This window comes from Xiphophorus couchianus, chromosome 7 (genome assembly GCF_001444195.1).
Source record: "Xiphophorus couchianus chromosome 7, X_couchianus-1.0, whole genome shotgun sequence".
In the NCBI taxonomy this organism is placed as follows: Eukaryota; Metazoa; Chordata; class Actinopteri; order Cyprinodontiformes; family Poeciliidae; genus Xiphophorus; species Xiphophorus couchianus.
Genome location: NC_040234.1, coordinates 28917931 through 28939649, shown reverse-complemented (window position 1 = coordinate 28939649; position 21719 = coordinate 28917931). Strand labels below are relative to the sequence as shown.

Here is a 21719-nt window from a genome sequence, read left to right as displayed (position 1 = left end):
AGGTAATGATGCTGATTGTGTGTATGCGCCAGTATGTGTGTGTTTTGTTCTTTTGCGAACTTGTTTATGTGTTGGATACAAAGCAAATAATCCAACAGAGCAATAAGCCAGAATACTTAGCACAAAGCATAACACATGTTGATTTCTTTGTTTTAATTCAGCTGGAATTGTTTTGGAAATGGACCGAATCCCAGATTTGGCGGATATTTCTGGCTGCGTCATCTAAAAGCAGGCTGTCGCTGGGAGCATCCGGGTTGGCTTTGTGTCTTTTAAACGCAACGAAATTGCTTTGAGTTGTATTAATGGAATTCAGTCACAATTTGAGCGGCTCGAGACAAGGTCAAAGTCACGCCTAGCCCTTTTGAAATTGATTTGACACAGATTCATCCGCGTGCAGCAAATGCGCGTTAAAAAATGCATACTGCTTGATATTGTCGTATTAGAAATGTTGAAGCAATATTCACCTATGACACGGGGAAAATGCATTCATCTCGTCTCCTGCAGAGGGAGTAATAATGCATAAATGCCACTACTTGCAACGCAAATGAGAAATGGAACTCCTTATTGCATGTTTTTCCTAAGAGGTTTAAAAATAAACTTTATTTTAAGAGTTATTTCTGATCCCTTCACAGATAAAAAAAAAATCATTCTGATCAAGATCAATACTGACTTATTTAATGAATGATTTCCATTACATTATAGTTTCTTAAAGAAATAAACACATTTGCAGCATCTTATAAAAGTATTACACTGTATTTTCTTCAACTGTTTTACATATTGTCATGTTAGGACACTTTTCACGTTTTTACTTGTAAGAAATCTTCAAAATTATGCACTTCTTTGTGTTGATCTCACATAAAATTCAAATAGAATACATTAAATTTTGTGGATGCCAGCTGTAAAATGTGACAAAGTTCAACAAGTTTTAATGTTTTTACAAGGAACTGTAAATTTAAGACGATTTATGTTAAGACTATGACAACTGAGTGGTTGTGATAGCCTTGAGGGGAGATTTTAATCGCCTGGCCTGTCTAAAGGTTTGTTACAAAAAGACATCTGTGATGTTGTTCATAGAAACCGTTTGGATAGGAACCATCTGTCGACTTCTGTTGTGGGAAAGCGTCCGTCAATCCATACAATGTTCACATGGAGAAATAAATCTCAGGCTGAAGATGGCGAGAAAATATTTGTCCCTCGGAAGAAGAAAGAAATCATCCACCGTCTTTAGATATAAAATATTTTTCTGTCTGGTGAAAACCAGGTCAAACAGTAAAAAATGACAAAAGTCCAACCAAAACTTCCCACATTTTTTGTCAATAAACACAACTTGCATCTTAAATTGAATAACAAGGTTCTGGTGATAAGCAGAGTAAGTACAAAATAATAACATACACGTAGTTGTTCCGTGTTAGCTAACAATTAAAAGCTACATTAGCTAAGCTAATTTTGCTACTTTGGCAGGAAGTACTTAAGTAAATATCATTGATATTTATCTTAGTATTACACAGAGGTGGGTAGAGTACTCACAAACTGTGATCGAGTAATAGTTGTAATGTTCTTATATTGTTTGTAAGTTGGGAACCAGGCAATAGCTAGCTCTTAGGTTGTGGCTTATTTATTGTTGTCATAGCAACTCCAAAGCAACCACCTGCCAAGATGGCTGTTAGTTACCAAGTGTGTGACGTCGCAGGAGAACAATGTACATTTGAAAAGAATTGAGTTAAAGTTCAGGTTGACTTCCATGGCTACAGATGTAGAAAATCACTTAAAACTGTTTCTAGAATGAAAAACATCGAAACTAAACTAAACTGAATGCCTAAAAATAACCAAGAAATTGGCGCTGCCTAGAAAAAAGCTGATCGGTGTATATCTATATGTGTTTAATGAACACCACTTCCGGTTTCATTTCTAAAAACTGTTTCCCACAGGCTTTTAGGTTTGCTTACTTCCTGTTTCCTCTGTCACACCACGTTTCCTTTCCAACCAGAACCAATGAAATAAAAATCATTATCTCCTGCAGTAATTAAGTCTTTGGTTTTCAGATATTTCTTTAGCAGATTCTCGTCAGACTGTTTTAAACCTTGAGTTAACAGCTTCCATATTTCATTTCATTACCTTTTTACCCACTGCTTACAATTTACAGCTTAATTCACTAGAAAATGTTTTTGGCATTAAAAAAATGAACTCAACAGTGAACCTTTTCACTTCTATGTGTTTTAAATCGTAGCTTCTCTGCTGGTCTAATTCTGACCGCCTGTAATGTGTTTCAGTAATGACCACATAATTGCAACAATCACCTCGACCTTCCCAACACCTCAGTCGTTCAGACCAGATCTGAGGGGCTTTTGGCTGCAAATAACAGCAAACGACTTCAGTGTGAATGGACTCTGCGGAGATGAAATGCACATTGACAGTTGGGGGTTGTAACCACTGGAGGTCTTCCAATGATTCTGAGCCCCTATCACAGGCGAGTTCTTTAGCTGACAGTCAAAGTCGAGGAAACAGCCCTCAGATTGTCACACAAAGACAACTGTGGCTAACACACACTGAGCTTTTTGTCTTCTGGTGCAGGATTTCATGTTTTTGCAGAAACATGTATTTGGTAACCTTGTTAGCAAGCTGGGAAATTGATATTAAAGAAAATATTGAATTAGGTTCTGGCAGAATCTGACATCCAGAAAAGGTCTTAAAGCTGCAGTATGTAACTTTTATTTAAAACAAATGTTTTTTGAACAATATAGAGAAAAGATCGAGCTCCTCCGCCTCCTCTCAGTGCTATTACTGCCATCTGTAGAAATGCACCGCTCCATGTCAAAAACAATCAATCAGAGCCAGGAGGAGGGTCTTGGTGTTGTCAATCATCCTCATGTAGGTGTTGCTAAATATGCTAATGGTGGATAAACTATTTAACATTACAAGGAAACGGTTTATCTGCCATCATCAGAGGCTATGCTAACTAGCATGAGGATTCCTGACAGGCTCTACTGTCTGGAACATGATTGACAGCGCTAAGAACCTCCTCTTGGCTCTCATTGGTTATTTCTAGTTTGGACCTGGAGAAGACAGAGAATCTAAAAAGATTTTCACAGATTATCTGTCTCATGCCATGCTGTCATGCCAAAGAGATGGTTTCAACAAGTATGTAAAAAAAAATAATTTTCTATGTAAGTTACATTCTGGAGCTTCAGTTCACACAGCAGGAAAATGTGACCCAAAGTTGCTTTTTTTTGCCCAGATTGGACCTCCATACGACTTTTGTATGGCATGTTCCGATCGTTTTGCCCAGGAAAAATCCAGTCTGAGCCCATTTCCATATGTGTTATTAATTCGTCTTCGTATCCAATTGTTTTCAAAGTGTCTGCAGTCTGAACGGTGATGCTGATTTTATCTGGCTTTTACGTTGTCGATGTGAGACTTGTGTCATAAATCTGCACCAGCAGAAGACAGACGTGGTAAATCATGAAATAAATTAAGCGCATCACATCACAATCCCACCCTAGTGGCTCTAATTACGCATCCAAACAGGCAACTAAAGGCCATCACTGTTAGTTGTGATTTCTTTTTATTATCTTCCTTCGTGTTGTTATGATCTTGTAACAATACTGTCGACTCTCATTGCTGAATAAACTTTAAATTGTTCCCTAAACGGATCCATCCATTATTACTTCCATAACAGTGCGCTGTTGTTACGTCCAAGTTCTTCTTCTGCTGAAGAACGTTTACAAGTTGAGGACATAAACTGTTCACACAGAAGTCTCATCGTGGTTGCACTTAATTAATAGTATGAACATCCATGCAAAAAATAAAAAAATGGATTGTAGAAAATAATTTAAATTGAGCATCAAGATTTGCTGTGTTAACGTAGCCAGGTTTGCGCCGGCATCAGGTAGCCAACCTCAGAAGCAGATGTTTCGCATTCTCAAAGTTTCATTTCCTTGTTGATCTCTTAAATTTTGAACGTCAAAACTTTAAGCTGGATTTAAAATTCCTGAAACCGTTCTGGAACTATTTCTCCAGAGTCCAGCATGAAGTGTGTATGATCTTGCTCAAAGGGACATCTGGCATTAAGAAAAACAGTTTGCATTATGGGTTGTACATTGGATGCGTTTCACAGTCAGATGAATATCGGGATCCAACGCCTAAAGCAGAAACAGCTCTGCCAGCATCCACCATCCTGGTGTCGTTACTTTCCAAGATGAGTGTGGAGCCGGCGATTCCCGTGTCATTGTTCCAAAACCCCATTAGGATTAGGAGAATGTAACAAAATGAACCTGTTTTTATCATGATGTGCAAACTAATGATAAAATAGCAAAACAAGCAGCATTAGCCTATTTTGCTGTGATAGATTTCCCAGAATTTGATGAAAGTAGTCTTCTGTTTTACATTTGGCACAGTTGGCAGCACTGTTGCCTTGGAGGAAAAAGATTACAGGTTCAAATCCCGGCCTGGGCTCTTTCTAAATGTATGTGTGTATTCTCTCCAGGTAAACGTTTTACTCCCAGAATACAAAAAAATGTTGTTAGTATCATTGGTCTCACTAATCGGCCATAGTTATGAGTCTATACGTGTTTTTTTGTCCCTTGTCTCGGTGATGGAGGGGCAGTCTGTGCAGGGTGTAGCCCACCCACATTTAGTTAGCTGAAATTACAACAATCCTAAAATGTTTCTGCAAATTTAGCAAATTATAAAAAGTTTTCCATTGGTTTTATTGCTTGGTTGAACAGTTTATGCACATTATCTGATTTTAGAGGAATGTTTAAAAAAGAAAGATGCAGTTTAGCACTTACATCCAAAAGAAAGTGTTTACCTGATTGATAGCAATACGGTGATGTTATGTATACAAAGTGATATATTTCACACTGCCGTGTTTTCATGTCTGCAGAGAATACTGTTTTTGAAGACCAGAGTGACTTTTATGTTTTATAGACTCTTATTTTGGAGATTTGCAATAAGTTGTGTTTCAATTCATCTGCTGTATTGACAGTTTGGACAAACAGATGCTTGTCGTCAAACTGTTTCAGCTTGGCTTTAGTTTATTGTATATTTTTGGCTTTCCTGTCTAGTTAAGACAGGCCACCCAAACATTAGTAGATGAAATCTGAGAAGCTGGTAGGCAGCTAAACAGACAAACCAGACCACTCTGAAGTCTGCAAACATCTATCTAAATCTTAACTTGTTTCACACAGCTGCAAGCCAGTGGGAGGAAAAGTCCTACTTTTGTCAGTTTCTCACATTTAGACATAAACATGTTCTTTACTTGTGCAGTTAGAAAACATAAAATAAAGCTTCTTTTAGCTGTTGAAACCCAATGGATAAAACATCTCTGCTTTACTTTCTCTGTTTGTGTTGGAGAATCCGAGACACTGTTTGATGGAGTTTTTTTTATCAGCGGTTACCAAATACGGTTTTAATAACAGCCTTCAACTGTAAATAGCAGAGCATTAAAAAGGGGAGAATCTCCTTCAAGATGCTAAGTAGCAATTTGATTCATGTTCTCATCTTGTAAACCTGGTGTGGTAGGTCTCTGTGATTTTATGTAATTTACTGAAAATTTGAAAGGTCTTTTTTCTGTTTTATTGTGTATTTAGTGTAGCTCAGCATTCAACCGTCAACAATAGCTTCATTAGCAATCTTTCATGTAGCATGAGAGTTGCTAAATATCTGCTAATGGAGTCCTACCTCTCTTTAGAGGGCTTAGCTGCTCCATAGCAAATTATTTTTACAATAATAGTGATTGAACTATCATTTACTATACACTTACTAAGCACAGAAAAAACGTCTTACATTCTCCCACGGAAACTAAAATAAACGAGACCGTCTCGTAGCACCAGGAAACGATAATGGTGCGATCCTTTAAATGTATGTGTTTAACAACGTAAACCCAAAATAACAATCTGAGATTAATATGCTCTACTGTAAAGATAATGATTAACAATTAGTCATAACAACATCTTAAATGCAAATAAAATTTAAATTTGAAAACCGGAAGTTACCCGCTGTTTTTCAGTTTTCAAAATAAAAGCTGCTGATGCCTATATAATTTCCCACCACAATAAGATTCCCATTTTACAACCTGAAAATGGGAGCATGAGTTCTCCCATGGCCAGTTGCATGGGCATACTAGTCATACACTAGTGTAACTAGTGTAACGTCGTACTTCTACTATAGTACTTTTTTTATATTATTGAATTTCTCAGTATTTTTGAATAGAACAGTGTTATCTGTGTTGCCCCTGTCGTAGCAAACCAGTTGATCACTTCAGATTAGAAAATTGATGAATTAGTTTATATTTAAAAGAAATTAGATTGATTTATCATTTATATATATTTTTTGGTTTTGCCCTTGAGGTTGGGAGGCTTCAGATTCACTCTGGGAGTCCCGCTCTGTTCTCAGAATCCTGTGTTGGCAGAACCAGAGTCCACATGCCAAACATCTGGGCAGGTGGCGTCCGGCCACTCTGCTATGTCAAGGCCAGATTTCCCACGTGTCTTTGATGTGCAGACAGGGATTACCGTGGTCCTTCGCTCTGGCTTTTAACAACCTGCTATTACAGAGCCATCGAAACATCCATAATCTTTATTGACCTCCGTTGGCGAACGGTAGGTGTTGCAACAACAGTGATAGATCAGGTTCAAGCACCGAGGAGAGGGGGAGAAAAGGAAATAAATCCACAAGAGGTTGAGGAGAAATGTCCAGTGGAGAAGTTATGAACTGTGGGATAATTATAAAAACAATGTAATTTTAGTGATTTATTCTGGGGAATGCTTGGTATTCATAACTGCAGTGTGAGCAGGTTGCTCATCCGGTGAGTTTTGCACGATGTGTGGAAGTGGGTGGGCAGTAAATGTTTTTTCTTCTATTATCCAGATACAGAATAAGCACCTGTAAGTGAGTTTACAATGCCAGAAATGTCAGCACCTCACTTGTAATCATTAATTTCCAGAAATTAATCACCAGCTCTATCAGTCGCCTGCAGGTCCTCTGTGGTCGGTTTTGTTCCTGTAACGTTTTGCTTCTTCCTCTTTTATCAGTTGGACTCAAGGACAGAATCAAGGGTCCAAGGCTTTTCTCTTTTGTTACTTCTGTTTGATCTGCCTGCAGTTTGTTCCCCCGCTTCATTATCTACTTTAAGTCCCGTGATGGAGGAGAGGGGTGCAGTTTAAGCCTCTGGTTGTGCAAAACTCTTATGGGTTCCAGCTTTGTCTCTTTGATTTAAAAGAATATCTGTCTGCAGGACAAAAACACCAATCACTTTTGCTAACTTGAATGATTTATGGTGCATAAAAAACAGGAATCTCAGCCCTCATAAATGTTACAAAGCTGAGAAGCAAATCTTATTTCATACAGGAGGGATTGCAGAAGTGTGTGAGCGGATGAGTGCGTGCACTTATTGCACCATCTTGTGAATAAAGCAAGTGTTGCACGCCCCTGGAATCTCATGATAATAGATCTCTCTCATCATGGGAAAATAACACATCCAAAAGCAACAGATGCAGCCACAATCATTTTGCATAAGCTGATAAGTTTGCACGGTTATGAATAACTTGTCATACAATGACAGGAACAAGCACCTGATATTTAATTTGCTTCGGTGTCACTCTCCCATCCCCGAAGGTAGCTCATATTTTAAACTGACGATTCTTGTCAGAAGATGCAGGGACGCTGCTTCTGCTCTCCAGAAGTTTCATCAATACCTGGCGTGTAAATCCAGCCCAACAGATATCATTTCTCTGGAGTCCATGTAAAAGAAAAACAACCAGCAGGTGTCTGGATTTATGATGAATACTCAATAAACGGTTGGCCGGGGAGATCCGTTTGCATGTTTCGCGTGGCTGTCAAGGTGGAGGTGTTTGTCTGACGAGAAGAAGAAAGTGGCGTGAGATTGAGAGCTTCGGAAATGAGATCCTTTGTTAATGAGAGCGGTAGCTTAATTAAACCTGAGCATCTAAATGACTGCAGGAAAACAGAACTGACAGTCAGACAAATGCCTCAGGTAAAACGGTTTGTCGGTTCAACGCCCTAGGCGAATTTCTCCTCAACTATATCGGCATGTAAGGTGCAGCATGGCTTATCAGGACTGCGTGTGAAGAGGAAAAAGGTGCTCTTTTGCAACCTTGAGAGCACAAAACTTTTCATATCTGTCTGACCCCAAGCACTGCAGAGGAAAGAATACTCTGAGATTCTTAAATAAATAACAGAAGAGTAAGTTTGATGGAGGGAATAATGACTAAGTAAGAAAATAAACCACAACTTCCTCACATTGCAATCAAAACCGTTGTATTTTGTTTGGATTTTATGTGACAAACTAACACAAATAGGTTATAATCTTATGTAACGGTTTTATTTTTAACAGTATTATAGATGTGCAGTTTGTCAAAAATTTATTTAGGATTTATTTTGTTTGGTCAACAAGTTGTTTCTCCAGACATTTATTGGTGTACTACGCTGCTCTTGGCCGGTGGTGGTTTCCATAGCAACCAGCAACTGACAGCTCCTCCCCCTTTTTTCTGTCGCCGTTTGTAACTGTGGTATTAGGATCAGCTCTGTGTTTACTTTACGAGTATTACACTTTAACATATATTTTAGGCAAGTTTAATCATACAAAGTGTTTTATGAGAAATTTTGCTATGCTTTGTATATGTTTTTAACTGTTATTGTTAATGTTGTCCATTTTAGCTATGTTTAATTTTACAACTGTTAATGCTAACTGCTATCAACTGATGTTAACTGCTCATTGGGAGCTATTGCTTTGTAGTTTGTTTAGTGTTATTTATTATATTTTATTTAATGTATAGAGGCAGAAGCTGCTGGACTGATGTTAAATACCAACTTGACTAAATCTTTTGTTAGAATAAATGCAGTGAACCTGAATGTCTGTTGTGAAGTCGGCCTACTGGACCTGAGACAAACACAGAAGGGTTACACATGCTCTGACACCCCTAAATAAAATACAGTGCAGGCAAATTAAATCCAAAGTCACCAACTTATTAAATAGAATCCATTAATATATTTACGAATATGAGGATTCTTGGAAAACATTAGTGGAAAAAACATCATCAGAAATATCAAGAAATGGGTTAAGAATAAAGTTGTAGAGACGTTTAAAGCAGAATTAAGTTGAACAACTATATTACACTTCACAGTTCACTGTTCAATCCAGTTTCTGAAAATAAAAAAGAATAGCACAACTGCAATCCTAATTAATCAGACATCCAGAAGGTGATTTAAACTGTGGAGGAGCTGCAGAAATCCACAGCTCAGGTGAGAGAATCTGTTGAGAGATAATCTCTAACATGGGCCATTTTATGATGGAATATTAGAGCCATACTAAGGAAAATAGAAAAATTTAATTATGAAAATAGTCATAATATTACGAGAATAAAGTTGTAATGACTATTCTCATAATTCTATGACTTTATTCTTGTACTATTTAGACTTTATTCTGGTAATATTATGACTTTATTCCCCTATTTCTTTTATTTGCTTAGTATGTCTCTAATACTATGTCATACCGTCTTACTTTTAAAAAGAAAATGGGAGATGTCCAGACAAAAACTGAACCTACAACATAAATTAGGCCCATAAATTAAACCAAATCCCCGCCAATGGTTGTTTTTGGTCCGTCACATAAAATCTTCCTTAACTATATTGAAATGTGTGATTTAAATCTTACAAAATGTGAGACCATTCTAGGGTTTTTAACGCTGTTTGCGTCTTGAGTGAGTGTTTCTTAGTGGTTATTGTTCCCTGGAGGCCAGGGCACAATTAATAGGCGCCGCTCAACTTTAAAGGTCAGGAAGGGGCTTCCTGTTTTCGATTGGACATTGGCTCCAGATCCGGCTCTAGGAGATGATTTGTCTCAATTACACATAAAGACTGATTAGGGACCCGTCCCACAGTGGTGATCCAAATAAATTATCCCCATTATGACTGTAATTTCTAATCACATTTATGAAACGGCGCCATTACGGGCCGGGTTGTTGGTGGACAGACGGGGCTCGTTGGAAGCTTTCACATCACAGAGAGTGCTGAATATAGTGGACTCTTGTGTTTGTGAGGCTGTGTATTGTGCTGGAGAGCATGTCCATTTTCAGCCGCTGTTTCAAGAGCGTCCCTCGCCGCTCCATTAGTTGAGTATGCTTGGACATGCAGGGAGTAGCGGAGAGTGGGGCGCTGGAGAGGGGGAGTCTGAAAGCACTCCTCTTGGCTTCGGATCAGGAAGGACGGCAAAGAAAGAGAAGAGATTAGTCACAGCACTTGAAACACGGATGCAGGTTCTTATTCGAGCCTTAATGTATTAAAAATGGAGCTGTACATGCAGCTTTCACTAAACAATCAGTGAACTTTGTTAAGATGGCCCTTAGCGGGAGGCTGAAATAGGAGTCTGGAGGCAGGGGTAGTGCAACCAACCAGGTGTTTTAATCTCCAACATTTAACAAAGATGACTTCCTGCTTACATGGTTATGAGGTGTCGCAGCACCCGCACCTATTACTCCCATCATGTGGCCAACATGCAGGCTTTGTAATCCTGGGCGGTACCAATTAACACACTTCTTAAAAGACAGGATAGAACAAACCACATATACACCAAACAACTTAACAAAACAACCAATCTTCAACACATAAATAACAAACATACTTCATGGTTACATACTCATTGGCTATCTAAAACTACCCTCATATAAATATTAATTTATTCATCATTTCTAAAATACCTCAGGCTTTGTTCCCCCTCTTCCATCTGCACTTGGTCTCTTCCGGAATCTTTACCAGGTGTTCAGGCAGAGGTAAGCCTTAATCTACAAACATTTGTAATACATTTCATAATTACCATACCTACTTCATTTATATTATCCCCCCCAGGACACCCTCAATACCCACTGAGATGCCCTGCATAAAACACCCAATAAAATACTTCAATCTTATTTGTACCCGTCTCATTATCATTTGCACATAATTAAAGTGTTATCCTGACCAGTAATGAAGACCTTCATTACAAACTTGTAACAGGGTTTTATTTTAACAATATTACAGATATGAAGTTTGTCGAAATGTGTTTATTTATTTTTTAATCTACTTTGTTTAGTCAACAAGTAGTTTTTCCAGATATTTATTGGTGTATTAAGTTCTGTTGCGCTGCTCTTGGCGGTTGGTGGTTACCGTAGCAACCAATAACTGACAGCCCCTGCGTAACTGTGATATGCATCTTTGTTTTCCTTACAAGTATTATATTTTAAGATATATTTTAGACAAGTTTAATCATACACATTGTTTCATGAGTAATTTTGCTATGTTATATGTTTTTAACCGTTATCATTGTTGATGTTGGGCATTTTAGCTATGTTTAATTTTACAACCGCTAACTGATGCTAACTGCTATTAAATAATGCTAACTACTCTTTGAGAGCTATTGTTTTGTAGTTTGTTTAGGGTTATTTACTATATTTTATTTAATGCATAGAGGCAGAAGCGGCTGGACTGATGTTAACCACCAACTTCATTTCGTCTTTTTTAGGTATGTTTTAATGTTTAATACAAAGTAGTGTTTCAGTTATCAATTGTGAGATACTCTTTGAATATTACATGTGTGATTTTATTTCCTGAACTAAAAATATATATTAATTGTTGTTTAAGTTGAAGATGAGATTAGTTATGTGATATAAATGATATAAATTTATGTTAAATACCACTATACGATCACATCAGCCTCTTTCTCTGTTGCTGTTTGTAACATTGGGGCAGAAGCTGCCGGACTGATGTTAACCGCCTACTTGAACTTCTCTTTAGTTAGAATAAATACTGTGAACCTGTGTCTGTCGTGAAGTCACATATATTGGACCTGAAACATACACAGAAGCTTTATATACTGACAATCTAGCAAAGAAAAACACAAAACTGTTGCTTTCTTTGAGAAAACATCACCGATCCAACCTCAGACAGTGCCTTGTATTTACTTTCGTTTTATGACTATATTAAATTTCCATTGGGATCTCACTTCCCAGTTGTGTAATGAAGGTTGGAAATGACACACTGTAATGTTTTGAATTGCTGCGTTATGAGACAGACATTGAGATGGAGGTTAATGGTGCAAAACATGCCAGACCTGACATGCAGCTGCACCGCTTTGCGTCTGTTTTTCTTTTTTTTGTTGTTTTTTTTTTTTGTGGCATGGTGGGGTTATGACCAAGCTAAACTTAATATCCTAATCATGTGTCTGACACTTGATTGAGGATTATTTGTGCTTTCTGTAACTAAACTGTGCCATGTTAGGTGGAATAAAAGAAAAATCTGTGTTGTCGTCTTATGAATTTTTGTTTTGGAAGCATGTTTACAAATTGCTCTCATTTTTTTCAGTTTCTAATCTGGATTGAAATATGTGTAAAATCCCAGAAACCTTGCTGTCAGCCTTGTCTGAATGCTTCAAAATGTTTCTACAATAATGAGATAATCACAGTGAGACATCAGTTTATTTGGTAAATATAAAAAGCCTTCAGATATTCATTCATGTCCATGCAAGAAAAAAGCATTACTATCATCACTGCCGTTTTGTTTTTACTTTTGATTCAGTCTATATGTTTTTATGTAAATGTGAAAACCTAAATAAGTGCAGGAAACACAGATGCTTCTTTGGCAATAAAATTCAGTTGGATGCAGCTGAAATGTAAATACACTCTCTACATGTTGTCATAAAAACCACAAACCTCAGTGTATTTTGTTGTGATTTTTGATATACAAGCACAAACAGGCGCATAATTTTACATTGTTTTAAACATTATTTACAACAAAACAAAAATCCACAGACCTCCAACTCAGTAATTCATTTGGATTTACGTCTTTGAATCTAAATTGTTTGATTTATAGTGACTACGAAAAGAAATTTATTATTTTTAGATTACAGAGCAAATATTATATTCAGTTTTCAGGTTTTAATATGTTTCCTTCAATGGGACAATACATTTTTGTAGAAATTTATTGAGACACAGTAGAAGATCCAGAATCGCATCTTGTACTTTGACTATGCCATTCCAACAAATGATTCCACAGCATCATACTGCCTCCTCTATGTTTCACCATGCGTTCTGTCTGTTACATAAAATCGCAACTAAATACATTAATATTTACGGCTGTAATGTAAAAAAGGTTTAAAAATATAATGTGGATGCATACTTTTGAAAGGTACTGTAATGGGAAATTTAATTTCTCCAAGAACTAACAGAAAAACACTAGAATTGAACTGCAGAAGACATCTCTAATATACATTTCAAGGTTTTTGTGTGTTTCTAAGCTGTTCAGATCAAACCCAGTTGAGTTGCTTCTGCTCCTTTCAGCTCTTTTCATGAGTTTGTCTGCAAAGTACTACAGACACTTTGTGTGATGTTGGGAAATTCACTTTGTGAGTTTTAAGAAGTAACATAGTTACTTCACAAAGGAAGTTTCTCTTCAAGGAGCCTAAATGGATGTTTTTGAGAGCATGTCTGAAGGGAAAAATGGATACAGCAGAAATGCCTTCACTGGGTTTTCTCCTTTCACTTACACACCCTAAATTGTGTTTTCTTTTTGTCTTTTGTTGTTGTTGTTGTTGTTTTGAAGACTCATTTCTCACATTCTGCTCTACTCTGTGTTCAGAGAAAATAAGACCTTACATTTTTAGACTGGCTTCTGAAGCCTGCAGCTTACAGAGAACTGAGTGTCTCCCAGAGGTCTTTTAAAGTCAGCTTTGTGGCTTTACCCTTTGACCATCACAGTACATGTGAACATTTGCGTAAAGGTGATAAAATGTGAACATTTTTCTTTTTTTTTTACTACCATACTGCTCCAATATGCTCTCTTGCATCACTCAAATTAATGCAAAAAAACCCCCCAAAAACAATCCCTCTAAGACAGGAAGTTCTTTTTAAACAACAATATGATATTACTGTATTTCTGTAAAAATGTGGGAAATTATGGTAATTTGATATAATATAATTTTCTTCCATAATATGACCTATGTATGATCAGGGGCGCTGCCAGGAATCTTGGGTCCCATGACAAAAAAATTTAATTGGCCCCCCTGCGCAGCTACTGTTCAATTTCTTGTCTATTTTACCGTCAAAAGTGTCATAATTTTAAAAACTTCCAGCTGCCTTCTTTCTTTGGCCCAATACTGATACTAGCGCAATATTCACTGCTAGGGAATTTTATATGCAACAGTCCACATACTGTATGCAAATAGGTAGCTGAAATTGTTTTCATTATTAATTTTAGAATAGTGAACAGTATAATATATTATATGATATAGACAACACAGTGTGATACAATATGATACACAATAATTTAAAATGGTATAATAGAATATGATGCTGAACAATGCAACGTTATATGCTACGATGGAAAACGGAACAATACATTTTGATACAATATTAAGATATTATTCAACATGATTGGTAGAAACTGACATTAGTTTTGAAATTTTCTTTAAAATATTTACAGTGGTAAATATAAATATAAATGATATGTAGCAGAAATGATAGAAATTAGATTTTTTGTCAGTCTACCGGCTAATCACGGTAATGCTTGTTGATGACGTAATCATCAACCAGCGGGAAGCAGCGTGGTGGAGAGCGCAAAGGAAGAGCTCCTTATAAAGGCAGGTGCACAAACATCAGTTATCTGGACCTGGTTCGGGTTTAACCTCCCGCGGTTTTAGAGCGATGCTCAAGAAGAGTGCGGCAGATGTCACTGTCAGACAGCAGAAAAATGTCATCTGCAAAGTGTGTGGGATTTATCAAATACAAGTAATTTGTTTTACCACCTTAAAGCAAAGCTTGCAGCTGTAGTTAGCTAAATACCAGCAAATAAAAAGCAGAATTTCACACATTCATTTTAGATTAAAATGATTGTGTTTCTATGTAGAAATAGATTTTTAATTTAATTACTTAACTTTGATTTTTCCTGGTAGTCACCATTGAGATTATGTTGCTACCAATCAGGGCTTAAGGAAATGACAGGCAGCAACATAACAACAAATAACACAAAAAATTTGTGTTAATCAAGTTTTAACACATAAAAATATATACATTTCACCCAATTAGTATGTGATTTTTTATTTGTTTCTATTGTAAATTTTACACAAATCACATTGTGATATATATATTGTTACCACCACCCATCACAATATATTAATGAAATATGAATTTTGCAGTAAAGAAGCCATTTCTGCCTTAATGAGTTTATAATAAGCAAAATGATTGTATGAGAAGGTTTTTATAGTGTAACCTACCTCTGCAACAATCCAAGCAGAACATTAAAAAAACGTGTAAATAGTAAGCTTATGTGACATTGTTATTCAAGTCTCACTGCTGGGACGCTGTAATGAAGCCATTAAAGCAGAAAACGCTCTCTGTCAACCTTAAACCTTCATGAGCCGGCCTTAATGGTTTTTATCTGCCAATCAGTGCTCTCACACTTACCACCACCCTGTGTAAATGAATTCAAATCCTTCTTGCTCATACTCAGAGAACCACCCGATGACATGCAGCCTGCCTGGAAATGGATGTCCTCCGGTGAAGCACTGAAGTGATCCCTGCAGATTCTCTAAAAGGGAGAAGTTAGGACTGTCAGATCACGGCCGTAAAACGAGGGTGTTTAAAGGTTTAGCCCACCAGGGCTCCTGAATTACACGCTAAGGGCCTGGACTCCAAATGCATTTATCCAGGAGATGCAGGAAGTGAAACAAGACACTTTGGTGGAAAAACTCTGGCAAAATGGCGCACCGTGAATTTGCATTTAAAGTGTTCACATTGTAATTTGTAAGATACAATTTATGCTAATTTGATGAATTCAGGCAACGGAAAACTGTTTCTTAATGTTTGTGCCTTTCCACTTTCACACTCTCGTCCAAAGAAGTTAAGACAACGTCATTTATGCCATTTCATTGCTTTTACTTTACAAACATCCACAGTCTATCACTGAATATAAAAAAAGAGTGGTGAAAGAGAAACATGTCTCCTCTAAGGATAAGAAAAAACTCCAGCAAGGTCGAAGAAAAACACAGAAACAGAAGAGAGGCTCTGCAGGATAAAACAGAACGCCGTCCATCGTTTTCACATTACATGTACACTTACATTTATTTAGAAAAAATATGAAATGACATTCCAGGTACATTATGTACAGCAAAAACACATCAACAAGCTGCTATTCTGGAAACACTGAGATAGATAAATTTCTAAAAAACATTCACAAAATTATCTTAGACACTGATCACATTTTCTGCACAAAAACAGAAAGTGACCATTTATTTCCAGTTGCTAAAAACCTTGGAGAAATATTCATATCAACATTTTTACACTTTTTAGGTAACATTATTTGAAGGGGTGTGAATAAGACTAACATGAGTAAATAATAATAAATAATGTCACTTTTAATGCAAAGTTGACACTTTTAATGGACTTTTAATTCAACTTTGCATTAAAAGTGTAATTATTTACCGAATGACACTTCATGACGACAGTTGTAAATATTTTTGAAGACTCCATGCTCATGACAGGTGTTATGAACGTGAAAAACTGTGGTAACACTTTATTTGAAGAGGTCTTCAAATAACGTGTTACCACAGTTTTTCACGTTACAATCAAAAACAAGTTCTTCTGACCCACACAAAGCAAATTTGAAAGATGCCTGGTTTTCATACCTTGTAGTGTGCATCCGTATTTTGTCTCTCCTGAGTCATTTAATAGAAAAACCTTTCACTGCAATTACCAGCAGCTGGTAGAAGCAATTATCTGTATGTACCAGCTGTGCACATCTAGACGCAAAAAACAATCTCTATTTGTTATTGCAAAATAGTTTGGGGTTTTTTGGCAGTACACTCTATGGGTGCTGTCATTCCAGCCCTGTTTGGTCCATTTTAATCAAACTCTAGTTCATTTCTCTTGAAAGTCTGATTTGTTTGGGGAGGTGTGAATGTAAATTTTGATGTGGACCTTCAAGCTAACTTCAAAAACCTCGGTCACGGTTTGGTTGAAGTGAACTTTGATGCTATTCAAATGAATATGTGAACACCGGGTGGACCCGAGATCGCTCCAAAAGCAGGAAGTGAACTATAGCGCAGAGCATTCTGGGTAAATACAACCAAAACAAATGTGAGAGTCTATTGCTAGTGGGAGAAATGGTTTGTAGTATTTTACCAAAAACTATGGGTGCAGTTTTTTGGCCAATTGCCGATTACTGATCATTTAAAAAGCTTCACCTGCCCATTCAGATTTTAGCCGATACTCTGAAATGTTGCTCAGGATAGCAAGAAAGTTTCTGAATTGGCAACAGACTGTTAACTGTAAACGTTCAGTCATAACCTGGTGGGCCGGTCTTTCAGTCAAACCTCTCTCACAGGAGACCAGAAGAGGACAGTGGTTGATTTTTTAGACCTTTGCAGAGGTAGATAAGATCGATGGATAGGATCGGCTTCACATGTAAAAATCAGCCAATCACTAATCTCCCAAAATTAAGGAAATCAGCGCCTATAAAACAGAAGAGAAATCCTACAACTGCTAAAATCTGATACCACTCCACTTTTGGTTACATTTTGTCAAAAAGGAAGTTGCGCTCATGTCTTTTTCAATGGTTTTCATATCATTTCTTTTAGTGGTTCTTGGTGCAGGACGAGCACAAGCAAATGGGTCAACAGGTTTCTCAAATGGTTTGGCTTGTTTGACACAGTGCAGTGTGAAAGCGAACCAAATGTAACAAATGTTGCAACTTTATCAAACTATCAGATAAGAAAACACCCTTTGGGGTTTAGGTTTAGGGGTTAAGAAAACAATTATTTGGGGTTTAGGCTCCTTTGCTTACTTTCAGATACTGTAACGGTTCAGCAATTGTTAATACTGGCACAACAAAGCCTACTGTTTAAATGCCCTAAATGTCACGTAAGCAGACCGCTCTCTGTTAGGTGATGTGGAGGCTCTGGTTTCGCTCAAAGCAGCACAATATATCCTTTCTTTTCAGTGCCCAACTTCCACGCTGCCGCTTCGTTTCAGTTTGTCAGCAGCAGTGCCAAGTCCCCGCTTGGGATTTGCCCGTCATTCCTGTTACCTTTACTAAATTTGGTGCTGGATGTAACAAGAGGAAAATGCTCCATCAGTCACATTGTGGGTGTGGAGAGAGGAGCCGGAGGAAAGTTCAGTAGCTGAGAAATAAAGCAGTGGAAGCTCTGCCAGCGTCTATTTCCTGGGAGAGATGATGGGAAAAATTCTCCGTCCTCTCTGGGGATATCATTTGGAGACACACAGGCGTCCTTCAGAGGCAGAAGTTTTAGCGCGGAACCCTGGCTCTTGGTAAGGGTGTTTGGAGCGTTTCTGAAGTAAAATCCTCCTTTGCCTCGGTTGGTTTGCTCCATCAGATAAAGACTTCCAGTTGAGGCTTAAGTGTGTCGATGAATCCGGGTGGAGGCGGGGAATCAATGATAAGTGCAGCTTACCTCCGCAGCACCCGCCAAATAGAGATTAAACCATTTCAGCCTAATAGCACATGTCAGTCAAAAGTCACACTTGAGTACTTGAACCCTCTCTCCTTTGCCAACTTTCATTTTATAATCACTTCCCCTTGAAAAGATGTTGCAATTTACAAAAATGCAGAGAGAAGCAGCTGAAAATCCACATCAGAGCTGGAGCCGCCATCTGTAATTGTCAACCGTTTCTCTGAATCCTCAAACAGGACTCAATTTGAGTGTAACCATTTCTGATTTATTCAAAGACACACGCGTACAAACCAGCATGCTCAAACACCATGATCAAAGCCCCAGAGATGTATTACAGCACCAAAAAAACACAGCTGTCTCTGAGCAGCCGCTTTTTGTAAACGCTACTCGTTTCTCTGCTCTAATCACTGTTGTGGACATCGCGAAATTACCCACCGTTCCATAGAATTACTTGACTGGATCCAATAACAGTGGCTTTGATTTGCTGTTCAGCCGTCTCACAGGCGGATACACCCTGTGGTCTGTAAATGAGAGCTTGTGCTGTTCAGCCAGTATCCCTAATTTAGACATCATAGGGCTCATTAGGTGTATCAAACTGATATCAAAGTCAGAGCACAGATAGTGGTGCTTTAGCAAACACTGGCGCTGTGACAGTATCCCACAAACTATACGCCTGCAGGGGGTGAAGCTCTGTTTTAATGTCACCGATTTTTCTCCAGGAACTGTTGAAAGTAGTGCTGGGCGATATGGACTTACAGTTTTAGATCTGGACTAAAAACCCAACTGTTTAGAGTTACCTATGAACCATAAAAAATGAACCACTGACCAGCATTTTCATGTGTAACAATGGCACATATACACGAATAACTTGTATCACTAAACTGCACATAAATTGCATTTAATCATATTTTGAAATTTACTGATACTCTGATCAAACTAAGCAATCTCATTGACGAGTGCATGTAAACGTCTCAGGGAACGTATTGCACCATTTTTGCACAAATATACGTCAGAACATCTTCATTATTCCATAATCTGTTAAAAGACGCAAATAATTAAAAGATGCGAGAAACAAGAAATCTCCCTCACACATCTGCAGCGGCCTTTCTTTGGAAGGAGTGTGTTGCTTGAGCACGGTGCATTCTGCATCAGCTTGTAGAGAGATCCAGAACTGGACACCTGCCATACCTGGTTATGGTTGCTAAGTTCTGATTGTACCTTTACAGTTCAGTGGAGGGATTGCACAAGTGCTCAGCTGAATAGTCTTTCCAAACAACCTACACTTGGAATCAAATATCCAGGAGAAGAAAACACACACACACACACATTGCGTGCAGGTTAGGCAGAGTTTCCATCTGTATTTTTTTCATTTTGTTGGCTGTGCTGCACCGCCTCTTTTGTTTGCATGTGGCTCACGGTTTGTGCCTTTAAAACTCCGAGGAGGGAGCCGTTAAACGGCTTGTAGGCTGAATATTTTCTGCAGTGCAGCAGTTCAGATGAGAGGTATAAACAAAGAGATGATGTGTCCCCACCGAGACAACTCCCTTGATAGGTGGAGTTGTGATAGCTCATTCAAAACAGCCTCTCTATTATTGTCTTTTGTTTGCTTTTGAAGAAAGATTAAAAAGAAAAAGTCTGTGTCCTTTTGACGTTACAGTGGGATGCTGGTACTACTGTGCAGCGCTGTGTAGTGTCAGAAATTGATTCAAAGACAGCTTATCTCGGCCCATGAGGGAGCGAGCCAGCAGACTGCATCCAGAGGTTTCTGGGTAATATTCAGCTGCCTGTTCAGGCAGAGATTCAGCTTGTTTATTTTATTTTATTTTTTTCCGGCCCCCATATCTCTGCAGTCATTTCAATGCTCTGCTCGTCAGAAGCGGCATGTGGACTTTGTCATGTTTGCAGTGACGATATGAATCTCTCTGTGTGCAGGTTTACACCAGATACGGGAAATGCTACACTTTTAATGGCAACAAGACGACATCCAAGAAGACGAAGCAGGGAGGGATGGGAAATGGGCTGGAGATCATGTTGGATATCCAGCAGGATGAGTATCTGCCCATCTGGAGAGAGACGAGTAAGACCCACAAACATCCTACGGCCTCAAAACACAGCATGAAATAATCATTTAATTCATCGTTTTATCTGCACCACACTGTAAATACACAGCGAACTGCAAAATGTTGATTCCACAAACCTCAGTGTGCTTTATTGGGAGTCTTTTAAATGAATCAAAGAGAAAAACGTGCAAAATTAACAAGTGGAAGGAAATTGATTGATTTTTTTATTTATTTTTTTTTTACAAATTGCAATAATGTATAAAAATCTAGCAGTTACGTCTAAAATTATTCATATTTTCAGTATATTTAGATTTAAAAATGTATTTTCAACCAATCTGAAATGACCTTCTCTGAGATGACAATAAAAAGAAAATATATATATTTATTCATATTTATCTACATTTGATTTTAAAATGATGTGCAATTTCTTGATAAATAAACTGTCTTTATATATTTTTTTTATTTTTAGCATATCAAATACTTGTTAAAAAGCCTTTTGGCATGTTCCCAATGATACATTAAATATTTTCTTTGGTAATGAGCGTTATGTCAGATTGCCTGATCAGATCCCAGTCTTTTATCCTTTTCCTGCACTGCAGAAACATAAAATTTTACCAAGTATTTTGGATTTAGTTTACAGTTCAAATACCTTAGTAGGGTAAAAATGAGACAAAACTAACTTACAAGTAACTTTTCAGCAAGAAATACCTTGTTTTAAGTTATTTTAACTTAATAAAGTTAAAATGTTTTAAGTTATCTTAACTTAAAACAAAAAGTCCTAGTTATAAGTGAGATAATCTGCCAGTTTAAAAACATGTTTCAAATATTTTAAGTCAAAATGTCTTGTTCCATAAGCTGGAAGATTATTTCATTTATAATTTGTATTTTTCATCAATATTAAGGAATTATTAACTAAAAATAAGCTCCTATCTGCTGAAAAGTTACTTGTAGGTTAGTTTTGTCTTATTTCAAGTGTACTGAGATATTTCCACTAGAAACTAGAACAAAAATATTTGGTAAGATTTTGTGTTTTTGCAGTGTGAGGTTGGAGGGTTCCCATGTAATCACCTTAATTTAACTCTCTTCGGAGATTACCCGTCCAATTCAAGTCCAAGCTCCATACAAACTGCTCAAAATCAATAAAATTACTTCTGGTCAAAATAAATATTTTTGTATAATTCGAAGATTACATTCAATCTAAATCT

General features: G+C 37.4%; 1 protein-coding gene across 1 annotated transcript in view; it reads left to right on the top strand.

Moving 5' to 3' along the window:
- Nucleotides 1-21719, top strand: part of asic4a (acid-sensing (proton-gated) ion channel family member 4a) — a 128418-nt gene that overhangs the window by 91449 nt on the left and 15250 nt on the right. Inside the window, exon 2 of the mRNA XM_028024129.1 lies at nucleotides 20387-20531. Within this exon, the coding sequence (XP_027879930.1) occupies nucleotides 20387-20531 (145 nt within the window). The remainder of the gene's footprint in view (nucleotides 1-20386; nucleotides 20532-21719) is intronic.